At 37.6% G+C, this 20,256-nt stretch overlaps 1 protein-coding gene across 1 annotated transcript in view; it reads right to left on the bottom strand.

Moving 5' to 3' along the window:
- Positions 1–20,256, bottom strand: part of THADA (THADA armadillo repeat containing) — a 145,503-nt gene that overhangs the window by 17,997 nt on the left and 107,250 nt on the right. Inside the window, exons 30-31 of the mRNA XM_063302892.1 lie at positions 18,983–19,098; positions 13,084–13,169 (exon numbers count right to left, since the gene is read on the bottom strand). Coding sequence (XP_063158962.1) covers positions 13,084–13,169; positions 18,983–19,098 — 202 coding nt within the window. The remainder of the gene's footprint in view (positions 1–13,083; positions 13,170–18,982; positions 19,099–20,256) is intronic.

Here is a 20,256-nt window from a genome sequence, read left to right as displayed (position 1 = left end):
TCTTTTGTATGAATACTCTTTCCCCATCTTTCATTTATGTATTTTTCTCCCTATACCATAACGTTTTATTAAACCAATACACACATTAATTTCCAAAGTAAATGTCTGCCTTCATTCATTCATTCATCCATCCATCCATCCATCCATCCATCCATCCATCCATCCATCCATCCATCTATCTATCTATCTATCTATCAATCATTCTTCTGGGGGAAGAATGTTCCAGAGGGCAGTAGCTAATGCAGAGAAGGCATGCTTCCGCGACCCCGCCAGATAGAATTCTCTAACCGATGGAGTCCGTAGCATACCCTCTCTGCATGCCCTGGTGGGGCTGGTTGATGTGATGGGGACAAGACAGTTCCTCAGGTAACCTGGCCCCACGCCATGTAGGGTTTTAAAGGTCATAACCAACACCTTGAATTGGACCTGGAAGCAAACTGGCACCCAGTGCAGCTCGCACAGCAGAGGTGTTACATGTGCTGCCCTTGGGGCACCTAAAATTGCCCGCGTGGCTGCGTTCTGGACCAGCTGTAGCTTCCGGATATTTTTCAAGGGTAGCCCCATGTAGAGCACATTACAGTAGTCTATATGGGAGATAACCAGGGCATGAGTGACCGTTCGAAGGGCCTCTCGTTCCAGGAAGGGGTGTAACTGGCAACACAAAGTTGCGTAAAGGCCCTTCTGGCCACGACTACCACCTGCTCTTCGAGCAGGAGTCGTAGTCCAGGAGGACCCCCAAGTTATGCACCGGGTCTGTCTAGGGCAGTGCCACCCCATCCAGAACTAAAGATGACAATTTCCCAGATAACGAGGAGCCATTAGTCCACAGCCACTCCATCTTACCAGGGTTCAGCCGAAGCCTGTTGTTCCCCATCCAGGCCCTCAGCCCCCAGGCACTCAGAGCATCACATACTTCACCCGGGATGAAGATATATAGTTGAGTATCATCAACATACTGATGATACCTCATCCCGTGGTAACAGATGATCTCGCCCAGCAGTTTCATGTAGATGTTAAAAAGGAGCAGAGAGAGTACCAAGCCCTGCAGAACCCCACAAAGTAGGGGCTGCGGACTGGATCTCTTGCTCCCTATCAACACTGATTGGGCCCAGCCCTGGAGGAAGGAGGTGAACCAGCGCAGGACCACGCCACCCACCCCCAACTCCCAGAGTCAGTCTAGAAGGATACCATGGTCAATGGTATCAAAAGCCGCTGAGAGGTCAAGAAGAGCAAGGATGGATGCACTGCCTCCATCCCGCTCCCGCCACAGATCATCCATAAGTGTGACCAATGCTGTTTCTGTCCCATAACCGGGCCTGAAACCTGACTGAATGGGGTCTAGATAATCTGTTTCATCCAGAATCCTCTGGAGCTGCAATGCCGCCACTTTCTCAACCACCTTCCCCAAAAAGTGGAGGTGGGAGACTGGACAAAAATTGTCCAGAATAGTAGGGCCCAGTGATGCTTTCTTGAGGAGGGGGCAGACCAGTGCTTCCTTAAAGGCTGCTGGGAACACCCCCTCACTCAAAGATGTACTTACTGTCGCCTGGACCCAGCCACACGTCACCTTCCATGTTGCTTTCACCAGCCAGGAGGGCCATGGATCTCATTGGCAAGTGGTGGGATTTACAGTCTGGAGGATCCTGTCCACTTCCTCGGATTCAACAGAGTCAAACTGTTCCCAGATAACATGATAAGTACATTCCCTGGGTGTCTCCCCAGACTCCGACTCACACTCAAGAGTCCAACTGGGACTGGATCCGAGCGATTTTATCCTGCATATGCCCAGAAAATTCCTCAGCATGGCCTTGTAAATGAATTTCTGACTCCCCTTTCCCTAAAAGGGATTGAGTAATCTTAAACAGGGCCGCTGGGCAGCATTCTGCGGATGCTGTAAGAGCGGAGAAATACTGATGTTTCGCTGCTCTTACCACCACAAGGTAGGCCTTAATCACAGCTCTAGCTTGTATTCGGTTGGATTTGGATTGTCTTCCTCCAGCGGCGCTCCAGGCATCTCTTAAACCTCTTCAGAATCCTTAACTCCTCCATGAACCACAGGGAGTGTTGGGTTTGAGAAGGCAGGAGAGGCCACACAGGCGCAATCCTGTCCAAGGCCCTGGCCGCCGCCAAATTCCAGGCAGCAGCTAGAGCCTCTGTTGGACCGAGCAGCAGATCGTCGGGTATAATTTATTTCAATTATTTCTACTCAAGTATTTCTATTTATAGACAAAATTATGCTATTGAACATGTTCCTAAATTAGGATTAAGAAACAGAAGTTAGAACAGAAGGTAAAAATCCAAAGCCAGGGGGTGGGGGTGGATTATATCCAGTGAACAATTTGAGTTTGACCAGAGGAAATATTCCTCCAAAGGAAGATTGGCACAAAATCAAATTGAGGTGGCTGATTTCTAAATAAAGCACACAGAGAGCACAGCTAAATTTTTTCTTTTAATGGAGGGTTTGTTTTGCCAGCAACTCAGCAAAAACAATTATGAGATACAGTATTAGAAGCCTGAATCAACATATAAGGATTGCATCATTGGGTATTATTGTTAACAACAAAATTATAGACTAATTTAGCCTTCTGAAATCCTTTTTAGCCCGCTAGCAGCGTTGGAACTAAAAGTCCCAAAATTCCCAGCCAGCATAGCCTATACAAATGAACAATGTTTTCTACAATGTTGAAAATACTTTAAGTTAAAATATGTATAAAACAAGAATGCAGCTGTAGAATATTTATCTCCTCATTAAGGGCTTAAAGAAAAGATTTGCAGTGCTTTTGAAAATACAGGATTGTTTTATAATGTTTTTCAACAAAATATTTTAAAAATACATTCCTGGCTAGATATAACAATATTTGGGGGGTAGTGCTGGAAAAACCACCCCTAGCTCACTGCCATCTATGGCATGGGCAGCAAGGCTCACATACTTGCCACTCATGTGGCAGGTAGGCTAACAATGCAACTGGCCTCTTACTTTCAAATAAGCTAGCATAAAATCACAAAAACAGCTTTATCATTACTTGTACCAATTATGATAGAATGTACTAATTTTCAGCTGTCAATGAATTATAATACAGAATTGAATCTCTTACATCCTGACCAATTTAAGAAACACCCACATATAATTGATTTAGTATTTGTGAAGCACTACACCCATCTTCCCTGGGTTTGGAAGATCAGCAGTGTAGGGTTTGGTTACTATTTCAATGGAAGATCACCAGGAAACACCTTGGCCATAAGCTAAACTGGGAAATTGCAAAACTTTCTGGAAGAAGGCAATGGCAGTCCACATCATACCATTCTCATGAAATTGCATGGTTGTATCCATATGACACTTTTATTTGTGACAATCAGATTACAGATGAAAGACAGAACAACTGCATTATAAAAAGTAGTGCTAAAAATGGGCTGAAGATTGCTTTGGCAATGTTTGCTACCTTCCCAGCAATTATAAATAGAAATAATCAGAGCACTGAGATTTGAAGTAGATATTTTGAGGAGCAAGAATCTAAGGAACTAAAGGTTGGACAGCTTGGAAAACAAGAACTGAACTCTGCATGCTATAAAATATGAGAAGGGTGATCTAATTAATTCACTAAAAGATCATATCCCTGATTTAAAAGCTGTAATATAGTTTGAAAACATATTGCTTACCTTCATGTAGAGTATGTCAGTTAGAGAAAATCCCATTATAATGAAGTACTAAACTAGATTACCACTCATGAACTCATTTAGAACCAAAATATTGAGTCCATCTGATTAATTGTGGATTGTATCTTAAAATTCAAGAAACATTTCTAAAGGAATTCAAATATATTGCAATGAATATCTTTTAGATGGAAAGAGTTCCATGAATCAAAACCAAATATGAAACCTCCAATAAAATTTAACATAATTCCCTAGGAAGAATATTCTTATTCATGATTTTCATTAGTCAGCCATGGAGTTTTGCTTACTTCTTGTTTCTTAGTGGCTCTGTTTTTGGTACAATCCTTTTCACATTCATTGCCAAAGTTTGGGATAAGGATTATAACACTTAATTATTTAGAAGTGTAATTATTTAGAAATCAACATTTATTTCAAATCAAAATATGTACCTGTAAACCTGCTAAATCAAATGGTCAGACTCCACAACTGGCCATTATGGCAAAGAATCTTACAAGTTGCAGTCCAAACACATCTGAAGGGGACCATGCTGCTAAGACTGACTTAATGTATTCAGACCAGAATTGCAGTCTTAATGCACACTTACCTGGAAATACACCCAACTGAATTGAGCAGACTTACGGACATTGACTTAACACTGTACAGCAGATTGCTATTTTATGATTTTATTAAAACAAAACACACATATATTGCAAAAGTTAGATTGTAGGGGGAGGGGAAATATAAGCAGGAGAAGAAAATGAGCTTGCATATTGTGATACACAGTTATTTAGAGCATGACATTTATATTCACATAAACAGGTTATTCTCTTTTCAAAAGAAAATCCATTGTGGTTGCATAAGAATGCAAGCCATCTTTGTTATCAATAATTAAGAACTACTATTCTTAAGTTACTTTTCTAAAGTACTTGGAAGAAGCTTTGATATAAAACAAGATATTTGTGCCTAGTTATTTTTAGTTTGTGGTAAATGAAACATTTTCTATGAAAAAAAAATACTTTGATCTGAGACTACAGTTTTTATCTATTATCTATTCTCCTTCAATGAATCACAGAGATATTTCTAAATTAAAAACAATCAAGCCATTCAGTATATGAGTATGACCTGAATAGATGAACTATTTTTCATATCCACTGCAACAGCTGCCTGATCTTTGCACTTCAAATGGGATTACCATGATTTCAGCAAGCATGTCACCACATGGAAACCAGCAAAAGTATCCACTAATATATGCTTACAGCAGTGATTCTCAACCTCTCATAACCTGAGCTCCACAAATCACTCTTTCCAAGAACCTGGGTCCTACCAAGATAGGGAAAAAGACCACTTTTTCAAAGAAGGACTAATGCTTGTAATCTCTCTCTCTCTCTCTCTCTCTCTCACACACACACACACTTAAATGCATATGCATATACCAGTTCTGGTAAATTTTGAGAACAATAATATGTCACAACAATGTTGCCTAACACTGTAACTGCAAAAAATGAGAGAGATAACTGGGTCTAAATAGTAAAGACATTATAAAAAATTTATTAAAAACATTATTAAAAAATAGTAAACAGTATCTGCCTGCCTGCATGAATAAATCTGCCCAAATAATGAGAGTAGTAACTAATGCAAAATAGTATTTTATGTTGGTTCCTAAGCCCAAACCTCTCAGGGGTTGCTCCAATCCTAAACTATACTGTGGGACCACCCTGAGCAACGTAACATAGATGGTAAAGGTAAAGGTTTCCCTTGACATTAAGTCCAGTCGTGTCCGACTCTAGGGGGCGGTGCTCATCTCCGTTTCAAAGCCGAAGAGCCGGCGTTTGTCCGTAGACACTTCCATGGTCATGTGGCCGGCATGACTACACAGAACACCGTTACCTGCCCGCCGAAGCGGTATCTATTAATCTACTCACATTTGCATGTTTTTGAACTGCTAGGTTGGCAGGAGCTGGGACTAGCAATGGGAGCTCACCCCATCATGCGGATTCGAACCACCAACCTTCTGGTTGGCAAGCTCAGCAGCTCAGCGGTTTAACCCGCAACGCCACCACATCCCTAACAACATAGGCAACCAAGGGCAAAATAAAGGCTTGATTAGAGACTTTCCAGTTACCATCCATTTAAACATTTCCAAATTTTAAAAGACTCATGATGTAACAATTTCTTCTTCAACTGTACCTCCAACTGTGAATAAATCAGGAATGAAATGCTGATACTTATGGGATATTATCACAGTCCTAAACATGCAAGTTGCTAAAATTAATGGCACATAGTCTAAATTAAGCCACTTATGTCCAAAGTGCTGGCAGTATAAAAACACATTGGTAGTAGTAGCAGCAAAATGTATCAACATCACTTAATCACATTTAAAATTGACAGAAAACTGAACCAGATAAAACCACTGACTACTCTTAGAGACAAAACACAATAAACCCGCCTGTAGAACGTCAGCTTAGAAGCTCAGCAGTGGCTCAGTATTTGTTATTATATTTTCACATAGAAATGAGGATGGTTATGAACAGATGAAATATATACTGCTGTCATCCTTTCTTTTAGTGGCCAAGAGTAGGCGAGTGCTTTAATAGAATATTCGCTGTATCTTTTTCCAGATCTGTTCTTTGGTGCCAAAAGGCTAGAGGGATTTAAACATGACATCAGACAACATGAAACTCCCATTAAAGAAGGAGCTGCTAGACATTCAATTTCCTTTAAAAAGGATCCAAGCCAAAGAAATTCCAGACACTGAAAGATGGCAAAAAGAGATTAAAGTTTAGATATTGCCCCATAAAGCCAATGGGACAAATAGACAATTTTCATACCTCAGAGCTGCTGAGGTAGAGAATATATGGGGACATCTGCCTGCAACAATACCTCTCATCTTGTCTTCCTCCTTTCCTGACTACTTTTCAAAGCTCTCTAAAAGCCAAACTGAAATGTACTGAGGTCTATGAGTAACTTTCATTGTATTTTCCCTCAGTTTAAAAGCATGCTGGTTCCAAACTGATTTGAGACAACTTATTTTTATGCATAGCTTCCTAGCACTATTTCTTCAATTGAAATCACCCTTGCTCTTATTAGCCTCACTGGGGAAAACATACCTGTTCCTTTCTCCTCTTGTGGGATTTTTAAGCTTCTTTGGAAGAGGGCCACTTAGAAAAAAGGCATGGGGGACACAGTTCCACAACTTTCTGCAAAGAAAGGCCCAAAGTTCTGAATTTGGCTCCTGTTCAAGTTCTAAAACAGTATTATTTAGCCAAATTTTTTGAGAAACAACAGAAGTGTGCAGTTGCACACAAAGGTTCTTTGTAAACAGTGTACAGCAAGGGATTGCACAAGATGGAGCTTAGAAAATAAATAAAGCTAAAATAGGCCTCAGATTTGAGAACCATTTGACTGAGTTCGCTTTGATCTTCCATTCAAATCTTATTTTTTAAAAACTGAATATTTAGAACTGCATTCCATGGAACTCCCATGTGGATAACACAGAGTACAGACGATGAAGCTAGAGAACAAGAAAGAACAGGTGCGTAATATAAAAGAGCGAGCTGCTGCCTCTGTGCAGGGCCAGTGGTATAGCGGACATTGAGCAACCTTGGTATTTTGACAGGGACCACTCACCCACCTGTCTACATCCTCCTGAGGCTCGTCATGGCAACTCATTGCTCCCATGGCCATAGACACAGGGCAAGGGTCTGGGCAGAGTAGGCTGTTTCCAAGTCCTTGGCAGGCTGCATGCTGGCACCATGCCAGAAAGCAGTGGAGGCAAGCTGTTGTGGTGAACTGCAGAGGGAAGGGCCTTAATTCAAGAGTTCCCTCATGACCAGTGGAGATGAGGGGAGTTTCTGTGCAGGCAGCTAAGCAGCTACAGCCAGCATTACCTATCTGAGTTCAGTCCCCACTGTGGCAAGAGCGAAGGCTGGTTTGCCTCAGGTGGGAAGTGGTTTTTCCTGAGGCCAAGGTACACATTTGCCTCTCCCAGGAACTTCATACATTCACACACACATACACACTAATTCTTTAGTTACTTTAATTGCATCTAACAAAAATGACAATCACCACCAAAAACAATAGCTAGGTTCCCTTATCATGCTAAGCCATGTTTGTTTGCCCATGGTTTATTGAATAAGCCACAGTTTGCTAGGTTTGCAGAACATGCTAAACATAACATATAAAGCATGGGTTATTGAATACTGATGCATTCAGGTTTTGACGAGTTCAATAAAACTTCTCTTCTAAGGAGTTCAATTTTTTAAAAAAGTCAAAAAAAGTTGGACAGATCAAGTTTAAAATGACAATGCCAAGTACCAGTGCCGAGAATGCTTAATTTTAGAGTGGTACACAAAAGTGGAAGTTGGGAAAACAGCAGAAAGAGAAAGTAGCAAAGATCCCAAATGTTATTTTCTTCAGAACTGCAGAGAGGAGAAGAGAGGAGAATGTTGACATTGCAAGAATAGAAGATAGTAATCATGGTGATCTGGAACCAAATGAAGAACAAGATTTTGAGGATGTTACCTTTGTCTCTCATGATTTTACTACAGACCAAAGGCACCTGTTGCATCACAGGGAACCACTGAGTGTAGGCTGTTACTTACCAAAACATGGTGTGCCTCAGTGAAGCAATTTATCACAAGGGCACTTAAGTGGCTTGTCAGTGCTGTTGACTGAGAATGAGCATGCCATAAAACTGGATATTCCAAGATAATCAGTATATTTGCAGATCAAAAGGCGTAAGAGAAAAACCTTTGAGTGACCCTTACAACCCTGCTCCCATGGTCAAGGATGATTTGCTGAGCTCCAGTCATGCCCGTTTGGGTCCTACAAGTCTGCACTGACTGTGAGGTTGAACTACACGACACTAAACAAAATGCTCTGATCAGCAGACTACACAGCCAAATGGATAAAACATAAAGTGAGTTGTCTTTCTGCAAAAAAATTAGTTGGCCATGCCTATTAATACACCCAAAATGTATGATGCTGGAGCAAAAAAAAAAAACTGCCTCTAGTTTGTTCTGATGAATTTTGTTAAATTTAATAATCGACCACATAGTATAAGCAGTACACTGCCAATATTTTTATAATCTTTCTTTTTTAGACAGCACTTAAATAGATATTAAGTAAAGGAAGATATTTCATTCTACTAACACTAATTTTTATGGTTAAGGCAACGGCCTAGAAACCAGGAGGCTATGAGTTCTAGTCCCTCCTTAGGCATGAAAGCCGGCTGGGTGACCTTGGGCCAATCACTCTCTCTAAGCCCAACTCACCTCACAGGGTTGTTGTTGTGGGGAAAAGAGGAGGAGGAAGGAGTTATCAGGTATGTTTGCCACCTTCAGTTATTTATAAAAAAAAAAAAAAGGCGGGATAGAAAATAAATAAAAATAAAAAACACAAATAAATATTTATAATTAAAGATTTATACACCAGCTGTTTTAACTATTTTTTGTGGGTATGTCCATGCAACTGTATCTACAACAACTTCCTTTTACAGCAAATAATACATATACATTATTAAATTAATCTACAACTTAGACTGACTTATCTTCTAAACAAACAGCTCAAAATGTTCACTCTCATTCTCAACCACAGGGCATAAAATATATTTGGGGTTAAGATAAAAATATTTATTATGCTTGGCAGAAGATCACATTAAAAAAATATGCATTTTAATTAAGGAAAAAAACCTAAAACATATTTTCTTACAATAGTAACACTGGATATTGCTTTTAAAAATAGTATGTTTCTATAGTGGAGAGTTTAATTTGAATATTAAAAATGGAAGAAAATAACCTAAAATGTTGTCTTGTTTTAAACCATTGTCACATAAGTCACATAAGCAAAAGCCCATTCTCTTTACATTTTTTTATTTGTGGGGGAAAAATAATTGAATTTTATGAGAAAGTCATGATTTTTGCTTTTGTATCTCTGATGAAGATAATGCATTTGGAAACATTTGAAAAATGAGTATTTCAAAGGACATTATAGGGGGTTTGGGTGGCTGGCTAATAAATGCATTTACACACACACATACATGCACAAGCACATAATGTAGATGGATTTAATTCAGTCTATATACTGTAGAATGAATGAATAACTTTATTGATTAGTCAAATGACCATATTCATTCTACTATATACTGATAAATACTAGTTAGCGTCCATTATTTAAAACTATGACCACTCTTTATTGATTAAAAACTGAACTTCACTAGGCAGTTGTATAAATGTCATTCCATTCCACAGGAATCTTCGAGCTATTTCAACATTTCAATTGTCTTGGCTTATTCCATCTTCCTCAGTCTAGAGCAGTGTTTCTCAACCTTGACAACTTGAAGACGTGTGGATTTCAACTCCCAGAATTCCCCAGCCAGCATGGCTGGGGAATTCTGGGAGTTGAAGTCCACACCTCTTCAAGTTACCAAGGTTGAAAAACACTGGCCTAGAGTGTTATGACTATTTATTTATTTATTTAGGCAAAGTTTAATAAATACAGTCTTTCCTATCCCCTTCATAGTTGTCTACAGTGGACAAAGGGAAAGAGTCATACTATCCCACTTAAGAGGCATTTGGTGGAAAAAATAGACTCACAGCATGGCAGAGGAGGAACAGCACACTGAACCTAGCATTCTGAATTTAACAGTTATCCCCTAAAAACCCTGGGGGCAATTCTGATGTTTATATAATATCAATAAACAAGGGAAGGGAGTATATTTTAAAACCCTGCTCTGGTTCTCATAACACACACTATTTTTCTAAAATTTTCTAAAATAAATTAGACACTGGCAGAAAAAAAAATGTACAAATGGTACTCGCTTTACTGGTATAATTAAAGTAATGTCCAGTTAGAGGCATCAAGTTGGCTGGGACCAACTGTAGTCTTCCATTCCCCGAACTGTCTCCATAACTATCCACAGCTGCATCTTAAGGAAATGTGAGCCAGCAGGTCCTCCTCCATCACTTCAACTGGGCACACTGCCATCAGTTAATGGATACATTATTAGGCTAGATAGACTAATGCTTCAGGTTTTGTGTAATAACAAGTATCTCTGGATTTCTTGAGTGGCATTTATTTCTAAAAGCATTGTAAACTGTGCCTTTCCATAACCTTCTTTGCACATTATTTACAGACATTATAGCTGCCACTGGGAATTGCAGTGTAAAGTTATAAACATAAAATTCCAAACTGGCCTAATTTTAATCACGCCACAAAATTCTTCAATACTGATCTAACCTTGCAAAATAAATTTGCTATGGTGGAATTTGAAGCAAAATATTCAGCAACAACAAACCAATGATAGAAAGGCACAAAAACTCAAGGCAGTTACATTCTGGAAAAAGTAATCACTTATAGGTTAATCTATGAACATTGTAACTAATTAGAAATTGTCCGTGTTTAACCAGCTACAGAGCTGTTATGCTGAATTTCATTTTGTCCTGATTAAGCTCATTCAAGTAGTAGGGAATATCAGTGCAGCACTTTCCAGAGTATTTCCATGAAGAAAGACCATTTTATTTCTTACACAATCTTTTCCATGTTTAGCAATATACAGAGATGATCATTCATACGTTATAGTGGATATGAAAAGCAAATAGGACAAAAGACAATCTTCAGAAGATTGTTTTCAATTGTTTGATTCTCTCTACACAAAAAAGCAAATCTAATGGAATAATATAGCTTCTCTCTACCAGCCTGCATGCTGGTTCTAGGTTGAGCATGTCTTTCCTTTGAAATGGAAAGATTCTTATGAAATGGAAGAATTCATTTCAGAGATAACAAGTAATAGTATATGCTGCAGAAGACTACTTCCATAGCAGTCATCTCCCTAATGAACAAAAATATGGAAGTGTAGGAAAAAGAAAATAGTGAGATATACCTAGTAGTTATTTATGGACTGTGACACGAGGCTGAAACTGACAATAGTGGACATAGCTTAAAAATGAACTAAGCATGTACACAGAGAGAAGAAAGCCAGAAATACTGTCAAAAGATGCTTTTGAAAAATAGTAAGAAGGAACCAAGTCATTAAGAGCCAAAGGATATGCATAAGAAATGCCACTGGAAAACAGACAAAGAGAAGCTGGGTGCAAAATGCAAGGAAACCTCAGTCCCTTTAACAGCTGCTGAACTTACAAATCAATGACAGGGACTTTGGGGTAAAAAGGGTCCTGGAACACACCAGCTCTTTGATACATTCTGAATCCAGACTTGGTGGCTTCCATTCCTCAAGCTAGGCTTGACCAGTCTAAATGAGCAGGATTGGGTAAGTGGGATGTCAATGAGAACAAGTGAGTATAGGAGCTACTTTAAATCAGTAAACTTTTTTTGTGGCTTTAAATCTCCAAGTATTCTAACTGAACTTTGCTACAATACTCAGTTGAAAGCAGCTTGCAAGTATTTCTGAAAACTTCCCCTGCTGTTGACCAGGGTTGTGTCCTGTATGTTCTAGCTGCATCTATCTGGACCATCTATGTAGAGAGCAAGGTGTATTACAGGATCTGCCTAACAAGGTGCATAAACTATATGCAAAGTGTGGATATTTTTCTAACAGAACCACTTGAGAGATTTTATTGGACTCCCTCATCCTCTGAATGTGACATATGTATTCTTAGCTAAGTAACTACTATAGAAATAAAATTCTTCTCAGATTATTGGCCTTGTCACATACCAGTTTTAAGGCCATGGAATGCATATACCAATGAAATACATATATCAGTTTTAAGTCAATGGAATACATACAATGGAATACATATATCAACAAACCTATTGATGTATAAAACTGTGAATTAGCATTACTGGGACTAAGAAGCTAAGTTAGGAAAAACCAAAAAGCAGTTAAAAGATTGTTATTCAGGTTAGACTGCAAACAGCATGAGAGATTTATTAGAGCTTCAGTATAACACGGTAGTTGTCAATGCATTACACTGTTCATCTTAGAGCAGTGTTTCTCAACCTTTCTCAACCAGCTGGTGGGGGAATTCTGGGAGTTGAAGTCCACACATCTGAAAGTTGCCAAGGTTGGGAAACACTGCCTTAGAGTGTTCAGAAAGTTACCAAGAAAAATGTTTTTCCTCAACTCTACTTTTATGTTAGCCAAAGAAGAAGAAACCACAATGTTCTTCACTGTATTATATTATTGGAGTTGTGGGTTTTGTCTTTTTCCATCTTTCCTTGTCAAACATCAAAATCACATTTATCCCTTCATCCCCATTTTTACAATAATTTAAGCCTTGGAATAAGGTCTTTGCTTTATCTCCATTAAACTTGAGAAGACTCTGCTTTTCTTCACATCAGAAGGAGAGTGGTGGTGTTTTTAAGTCTGACAGTCCAATGCATAGTAAAATCTATTCCTTCAGTCCTAGTACAGTCTTAAAGATTGTCGTTTTTGTTTTTTACTGGCAGGAAAGTGATGCATTAGCTCAACCTTACCTTTTATTTTTGACACCCCCAGATAATTATTCAACAGAACAAGGACATCAATATATGCTGCTCTAGTCACCAGACAAGGATTTTGCCTAGAAACAAAGTCAATAGCAAAATTTAAGTAACTTACACTTTAACACTTTATTTTTCTTCTACTTGCTTCATTCTGTCCCCCACATCTGCCCCCAGTAGCCTGATGCATAAGCAAGTATATGTGAGATAGACAAGGATTATTTTTATATGTTGCTGTTTCTAGTTTTACCTTTATTACAAAATTAAGGAATTTATCTCTAAGCACCTAAGATAAACAAAACCTCTGCTTAAAGCACATTGCCCCCTAACAACCTTCTTGCAACATTCCTTTATTGTTCTTATTTACCATTACTAATTATGCAAGGGTCAGGCAATGGAGAGAAGTACCAGACATACATGTACTGTATGACTAGGACTAGATAATAGTTGCATTCAGAAGATCAAATGTTGGTATTAAGTGACCCTTCCATTCTTGTGGAGCTGCGTGAATAATTTGGAGGCATCAAGCATTTGGTTCATCAGTATGGCTATTTCATGGGATTTCCCACCTGCACTTGACCAAAAGAGACTTCTGCTGCAACTACCACTGCTGAGACTGTCTCCAAATTTGCACAGCTGTGTCATTTTGCACTTTTCATAACAAGAGCAGAAAAACTAAGCCCTGGTTAATTGTATCTTTCTGTTACATCTGAACCATTAAACCATAGTCATTGGCTTGTTTGGAAGCACCCAGTTTTAATCCGTATGTTGCAAAATTCAGGATTAACTAACAATATACAGTTAAGGAAAAAAATCATTCTACCAGCATTTATGTGGACTTTTATCTGCCACGAAGAGTTGATTTAGATTGCAACAGGGTAGAAATGCAATCAATCAATCTGGGCCGTTTAAAGAAAGATCTTTGGTGATTTTTTTTTACTCCATATAGTTTACAATGGTGATGTATATTTCAACCCATGAACAGGGCATACATCTTCAATTTCTAATTTTAAACCTGCATACCCAACTTTTAATTTCTAGATTTTGAAATACAAAGCAACTAATGATGTGCAAGTTCACAAACTGCTAATAATTCTGATAATAATTCTGAATGGAAACAATATGGAAGAAACACCATTATAGGCAAATGCAAGCAAATGACAGCTTCGGACACATACATTAGTGAAGTTGCACCAAAAGGAACAATGATAAAACTAAGGAAAATACTTTAATTTATCAATTCTTCCCAGTTATGACCTTCAGTGTAGCATATAGCTTAGCATGGGAGTGCTCAAGGATTTTGAAATTCAAATGGCTCCCACCCTATTTGCATTTCAAAGGCCCTTAAAGACCTGGTTCTTCGCCCAGGCCTTTGGAGAGGACAACTGATGCCCCCTTCTTCCTTTTAGTTCCCCTCCGGGTTTGTTTTCTTTGCCATCACTGTTCTTCTGTCTTATGCTGTTTTTGTGTTTTTCTGTATTGTTCTTTGTTTTTAAACGTTTTAACAACTTAAACCACCCAGAGTTGCTGGGAGTCAGGCAGCATATAATTTTAATATATTATTATTATTATTATTATTATTATTATTATTATTATTATTATTCTCAACATGAAATCACAGCTGCCAGTTCTTTAGCTGGTGTTGGCCTTCATTCACACGGAGTTCTTCCCAAGAACCAAGGATGTCATAATGTATCAGCATAGCATATGTCCAGATATAAGCAGTGTGGCCTTTTGTAATTTACAGACAAAAATTTTGTCAATGCGCAGATTTTCTAAGTGCCGTCTAAGGTTTTTGGAATGGCACCCAGTTACTATTATTATTATTACACCAGTAGCACATGCATTTCCATAAAAGGTACAGTTAAGAGTAAAAAAATGCAATTTTAGTTGTTTGTTCTAAATTTCTTTTTTCAATAGATTGTGTTGGGGTATATCAAGAATTCTAAGACACTGTCATCTTCAGTGTTTCATTTTCCCTTAAGAAAACTGCTTTGACTAAGGTCCATAACAAAATTCTTCTACCAAAATATTATAAGCCAACATCAGAGCAAGATTCATGACTTTGTTATTCGGTTTAACTCTGCAAGAAATGAGTGGACTTAAGTAGCAAAACTCTAATAAAAATTGCTTAATATAGGGGCCTGAGAAGAGAAGAACAGACACAAAATAATACAACAATTATTGCCTGGACAAGTCCCTGTGGTTTTCTTGGCAAGGTTTTTATGAAGTGATTTGCCACTGCTTCCTTCCCAGGGCTGAGAGAAAGTGACTGGCCCAAGGTCACCTAGCTGGCTTTGTACCTAAGGCGGGACTAGAACTCACGGCCTCCTGGGTTCTAGCCTGATGCCTTCACCGCTACACCAAACTGGCTCTCAAATAGAGGACACAGTATTGTTAACCTTCCCTCTGTCAATGCAGATGGTAAGGGTTAGGAATACCCTTCCCCTGGAGATTATGGATGGTTCTCACCCTTCGAGCATTTCATAAGCAAGCTAAAGCAATTCAGCCTTAGAATAGATTAGGTTAGTTTTAAGGCAACTATATTGTTTATCAATGGCTTTTAATATTACTTTAGCTGTTTATATTGAGCTTTTACTTTCTTGTCTTTTGCACTTGCCTTTAATGTACCCACCCAGCTTTCATTAGGACTGAGGTGGGTTATAAATACCATAAAATAAATAAATACAAATAAATATTCTGTGAAATTCTCTTCAAAAACCATGTCCTTGGATCTTATTCTGAATTAATTTAGACACTATGTATTCTTTCTTACCAATTTTCACACATTTCATAGCGTTACCTATAGCACTGATGACATTTTCAGACTGATGAAAACCTAACTGGTCTATATCATTTATACAACCATACTACGTCAATCTGGTTGTCCCATATTGATGTGTATTTGAATACATCTTTGAATTCCTTGCTTTTAATGAAATGTGACATGACTAGTTTACAAATAAATTTTAGTTACTTGTGAAAAATTGATTGTAAGTGATATATATTTTTGTAATAGATTTTGAAAAACTGTAGCTATCAACTGCTATTCATTTTTTATTGTCTTAAGGGTATAAGGAAATGTTGATTTAGATCTTGGAAATATATGGATAGTCTGACTGTTTATGTACTGGTTTTAGATTTATGAAGCAAATTTTCTCCTGGAAGGATTGAGGCTTCAAATACCTTGGGATTAAAGATATATATATTTTGTCTACACAGCTGGTATTACTGCTAGTTTTTTTCCTCAGAGAAAGTGGTCACTGTTATTGATAAAAATAGACACACGTTAAAAAAAAAGAGTTTTTTCCAGAGAAAAATATATAATGGGTGCAAGATTTGAAAAAGATTGAAATGTACTGCTCTAATTCACTGTGTTGAGCTAAAACATCAAAGATTTATATTCTAAGTGGTTGTTTTCCTCTTATTAAAACAAAACAAAAGCCCGATCTCAACCCCAATGTAACTTCACATAACTGACAATATTGACTGTGTTCAGAGAATCATAGCATAACATAACAGTTCATATCAAATAATTCATAACCATCATAATTCACCCAGGCTTTTGGTGAGGGAGAATGAGACCCCTCGCTTCATTGCACTTGCCATCTTTATCTTTTATTATGATGTATTGATTTTATTGTAATTTCTTTGTTTGATTGTTATGAGCCCCCCAGAATCTTTGAAAGTCAGGTGGCCTACAAATTTAATAAATTATTATCATTATCATCATTATCATTATCATTATTTGCCTTACAGAGTCAAAATATGAACAATTTATTAGACTGCTCATTCCTCCCTTCAGAGAAACCATGATTAAAATTAGGAAGACTCTAATTGGTTATAGTATTTTTTTTTCTCATGCAAAACATTCTAATATCAGTTTGGGGACAGAGATGTTTATATTAATTTATGATTTAAATAGTTTATATGTGACTCTGGGCAGTGAACAAGAAATTAAAGCCAGAAAACAACTCAATTTTTAAAAATTACAACCACAATTAATCAATATATCATATGCCAGAGGTCCAAAAAGATCATTTCATCTAAAAATGAAGAAAAAACATCAACCACAAATCAACCAACACTGTTCACCAAACAACCCAGCCCAAATGCCTGACAGAACAACCAAGGTTCTAGCACTTTTGTAACGTGCTAGAATCAAAAAGGACAAAAAGGACTGGAGCCATCCAGATTTCTGGGGAGATGTTAAACTATGATTTGAAGTTGTTGCATGTTCTTGATTTGTTCTTAATCTGATAACCATAGTTGTCCAATACCAACAGATGTTAACCTATTATATTCTACACAGCACTATATTGTTCATCACAAAAGGAAAGCAACAAGAATACCAAAAGTAAATAAAAGTTATGTATGAAATTTGGGCTAAGATGCTAGAAACCATGGTTCTGGCAGCAAATTGGATTATTTCCAAAGAAGCATCATATCTAATTATACTCTTATGGCAATTTTCAAGGCAGCTGTGACTGTTACTACCAGGTCTGCTCTATACCGCTGCAACAATTTCCTGTCACTGTGAAAGAAGAAATGATACTGCATATATTGCAGTATGTTCCATGTTCTCTTTTGGCTATGGAATGAGGGGAAGAATTTGGGACACTCCCTAGTTTTGTAGCCTCCTCCTGGTTGTAGAGTTACTCCTGTCCATTACCACTTTGGCTATCCCTTTGGTAAGAGAAAGTGAGAGTGCACTGCTATAACTCTTGCCCAGACATTGCACTTCTGCTATTCAAAACCTTAGGAGAAAATTCCTGCTTGCTACTGCATCTTTACTTTTTCTTAGACTCAGTTTGCTGCAGACCCTTTTTATTATATTCAGTCATACTGAATCTACTTGAGCACTATAGGGAATATAAAAGTCCTGTTTAACTCTTCATTCAGAAGCTTTTTTTATTTTTGATTATGAAAATGTAATTAATGATTTGATATAACAATAAAAAAGGAAAAAATTACAGTTAGCAAAATGTGTAGTATCTGAAACTGGAAACCCAAGAAATAGTTTACTGATAGAAATCAAATACTTTCCTAACACTAGTATTATGCTATTAGTATAATGCAAGAACTTCAGTCCTATAATCTACAATGAACCAGAGATACATTCAGTGTGAAAGGCATCTACTTCCAACCTTCCAACTGTGAAACTCTCAAAAATAATTGAGTTTCACAGTTGGAAGGTTAGAAGTGGATGCCTCTCTGTCAGTCTGCATCTGACTTTGTCATATCTGATTTAGGGAGATAGAGGAGCATCCCTGGTTTACCTTACTCTATTAGATATATTTACCTCATCCCTGAGGAGGCAATTTGACTCTGACCTGGCTTATGGGGCTTTTCATTCCTGGCTGTATCATAATCTGATCCAGATAAGACCTTGGCTGAATTTACCTTGAGGAACTAGGATTTAATCTTTCCAAATGAGAAAGCGAAAGTTATTAACTTCCATTAGGGTACAATCCCTAGATAGAACATCTTACTTGCTCTTCAAAGGAAATTTTTACCTTGACCCAAATTGGCACATTACCCATTATGATGACAGACAGATATACTACTCTCCCATATGACAACTGTATTAGTGTGTTTTCACACAGTAGTTGAGTCAGAACTCATGTAAATTGTCCATTGTATCACCCATGGTATTTGGTACTTATACATCCATTTATCCGAAATCTTAGTTGTCTCATCAAAAGGTTACAGGCTTCCTTCTACAAGACCCAGTACAGGCAACCACTAAAAAGGTTGCTAAGTTCTTAGCAATTATATGGTACCCTATTATTAATTGTTTCAGGCCTGGCTTACTGTGTACTTTTAGCTTCATATTCACTTTTATTTTTATTGATTTGGGACTATAAATAAATATATCCTGTTTTTGACTTACCTCTTTGCCAACCATAGCTTGCCACATGCACTAGTGATAACGTTGCTCAAACCTTGATGAAAGTCTGAATTAGCCCTCTGTTTAGATTCCAAATAAGACTGCAGCAAGTGAAGGACCTATATTTAAAAGGAAAAGAAAAAAAGTTGCAGACTGCTGTTATAATATTTTCCAAATATCTACTTCCTTGGGTTTGGGTTTTGCTAAAAAACTAACTCTTTAGTGAAAAGAACCAAGGCACTTGGGGAACAATCTCCCAAAACGTCTACAGAAACAAGTTGACGCTGGTTAAATCTAAAGATAACTCCTTTATTACAGTACTGTGTTCTACATAGTGTTCTATCCTATACTAGTCTGTCTGAATGACCTATTTTTTACCACTATTTCACTTTCCATACAAGAACTATAAAGGTAGCATTATAGCACATCAACAGCAAGGTAATTTACACCAGAAAGGGAGAAAAAACCCTGTATTATACTAAATTTATCAGAGAGGCAGCATGCATGTATAGTTTGTGTAAGTAAGTGATCTTAGGAACAATTTTTATAAAATTATTTGGTATATGCACAATACTATTTCTAATTACTATGTCTTTTTTTCAGTGGAAATTATAGGAGTCCTATACAGACATATAGGAGTCCTATACAGACATAACTGATCTCTTCTATGACCATCACTTGAATTTCATGCTTGGCATGCAGGTGCATACCTAAATAAAAAATATAAGTGCATTCAAGTAAGCATATGGGACACCGCTCCCGTTACATGTGCTTGAAGGAATATAGCATCTGAGTACAAAAAAGAAAAAAAGAACCAATTGGTTTTTTCTATATTAAAAGTCAGCAACATTAATAATTTTCAAGCAACAGTATACTGTAAGCATGGTCTAAAAACTGAATATATCTGCTCCCATCTACAGTTTTTTTTTTAAACTTAAGCATATATTTGATTTTGGCAATTCTGAGTTACAATATCATACCCTGGTTAGAGGGAGAATTGCACAAATCACATCCAAAGTAAGGACATAAAAACATTTTCAAGTCTTTATTGTTAAACTTCTGTTTCCTCCATGGCCACCCATCTCAGGTACATGACTGTGAGGCTCAAAGTTCATTTTAACTATAACTATAAAGCACAAAAGTTCAGACAGAATTAAAAACCTCATGAACCTTCTTTATAATGCAACTGTTTTCAAAAGTGCAATGTTTCCTAGACACCAGTTTTTTTAAAAAGAAAACTTTAGATGAAATGACAACTTTTGGGACATGTAAATAGG

Source organism: Candoia aspera, chromosome 1, assembly GCF_035149785.1.
Source record: "Candoia aspera isolate rCanAsp1 chromosome 1, rCanAsp1.hap2, whole genome shotgun sequence".
Classification (NCBI taxonomy): Eukaryota; Metazoa; Chordata; class Lepidosauria; order Squamata; family Boidae; genus Candoia; species Candoia aspera.
The sequence above is the reverse complement of the archived record's forward strand: the minus strand, read 5'-3'. Positions and strand labels throughout refer to the sequence as shown.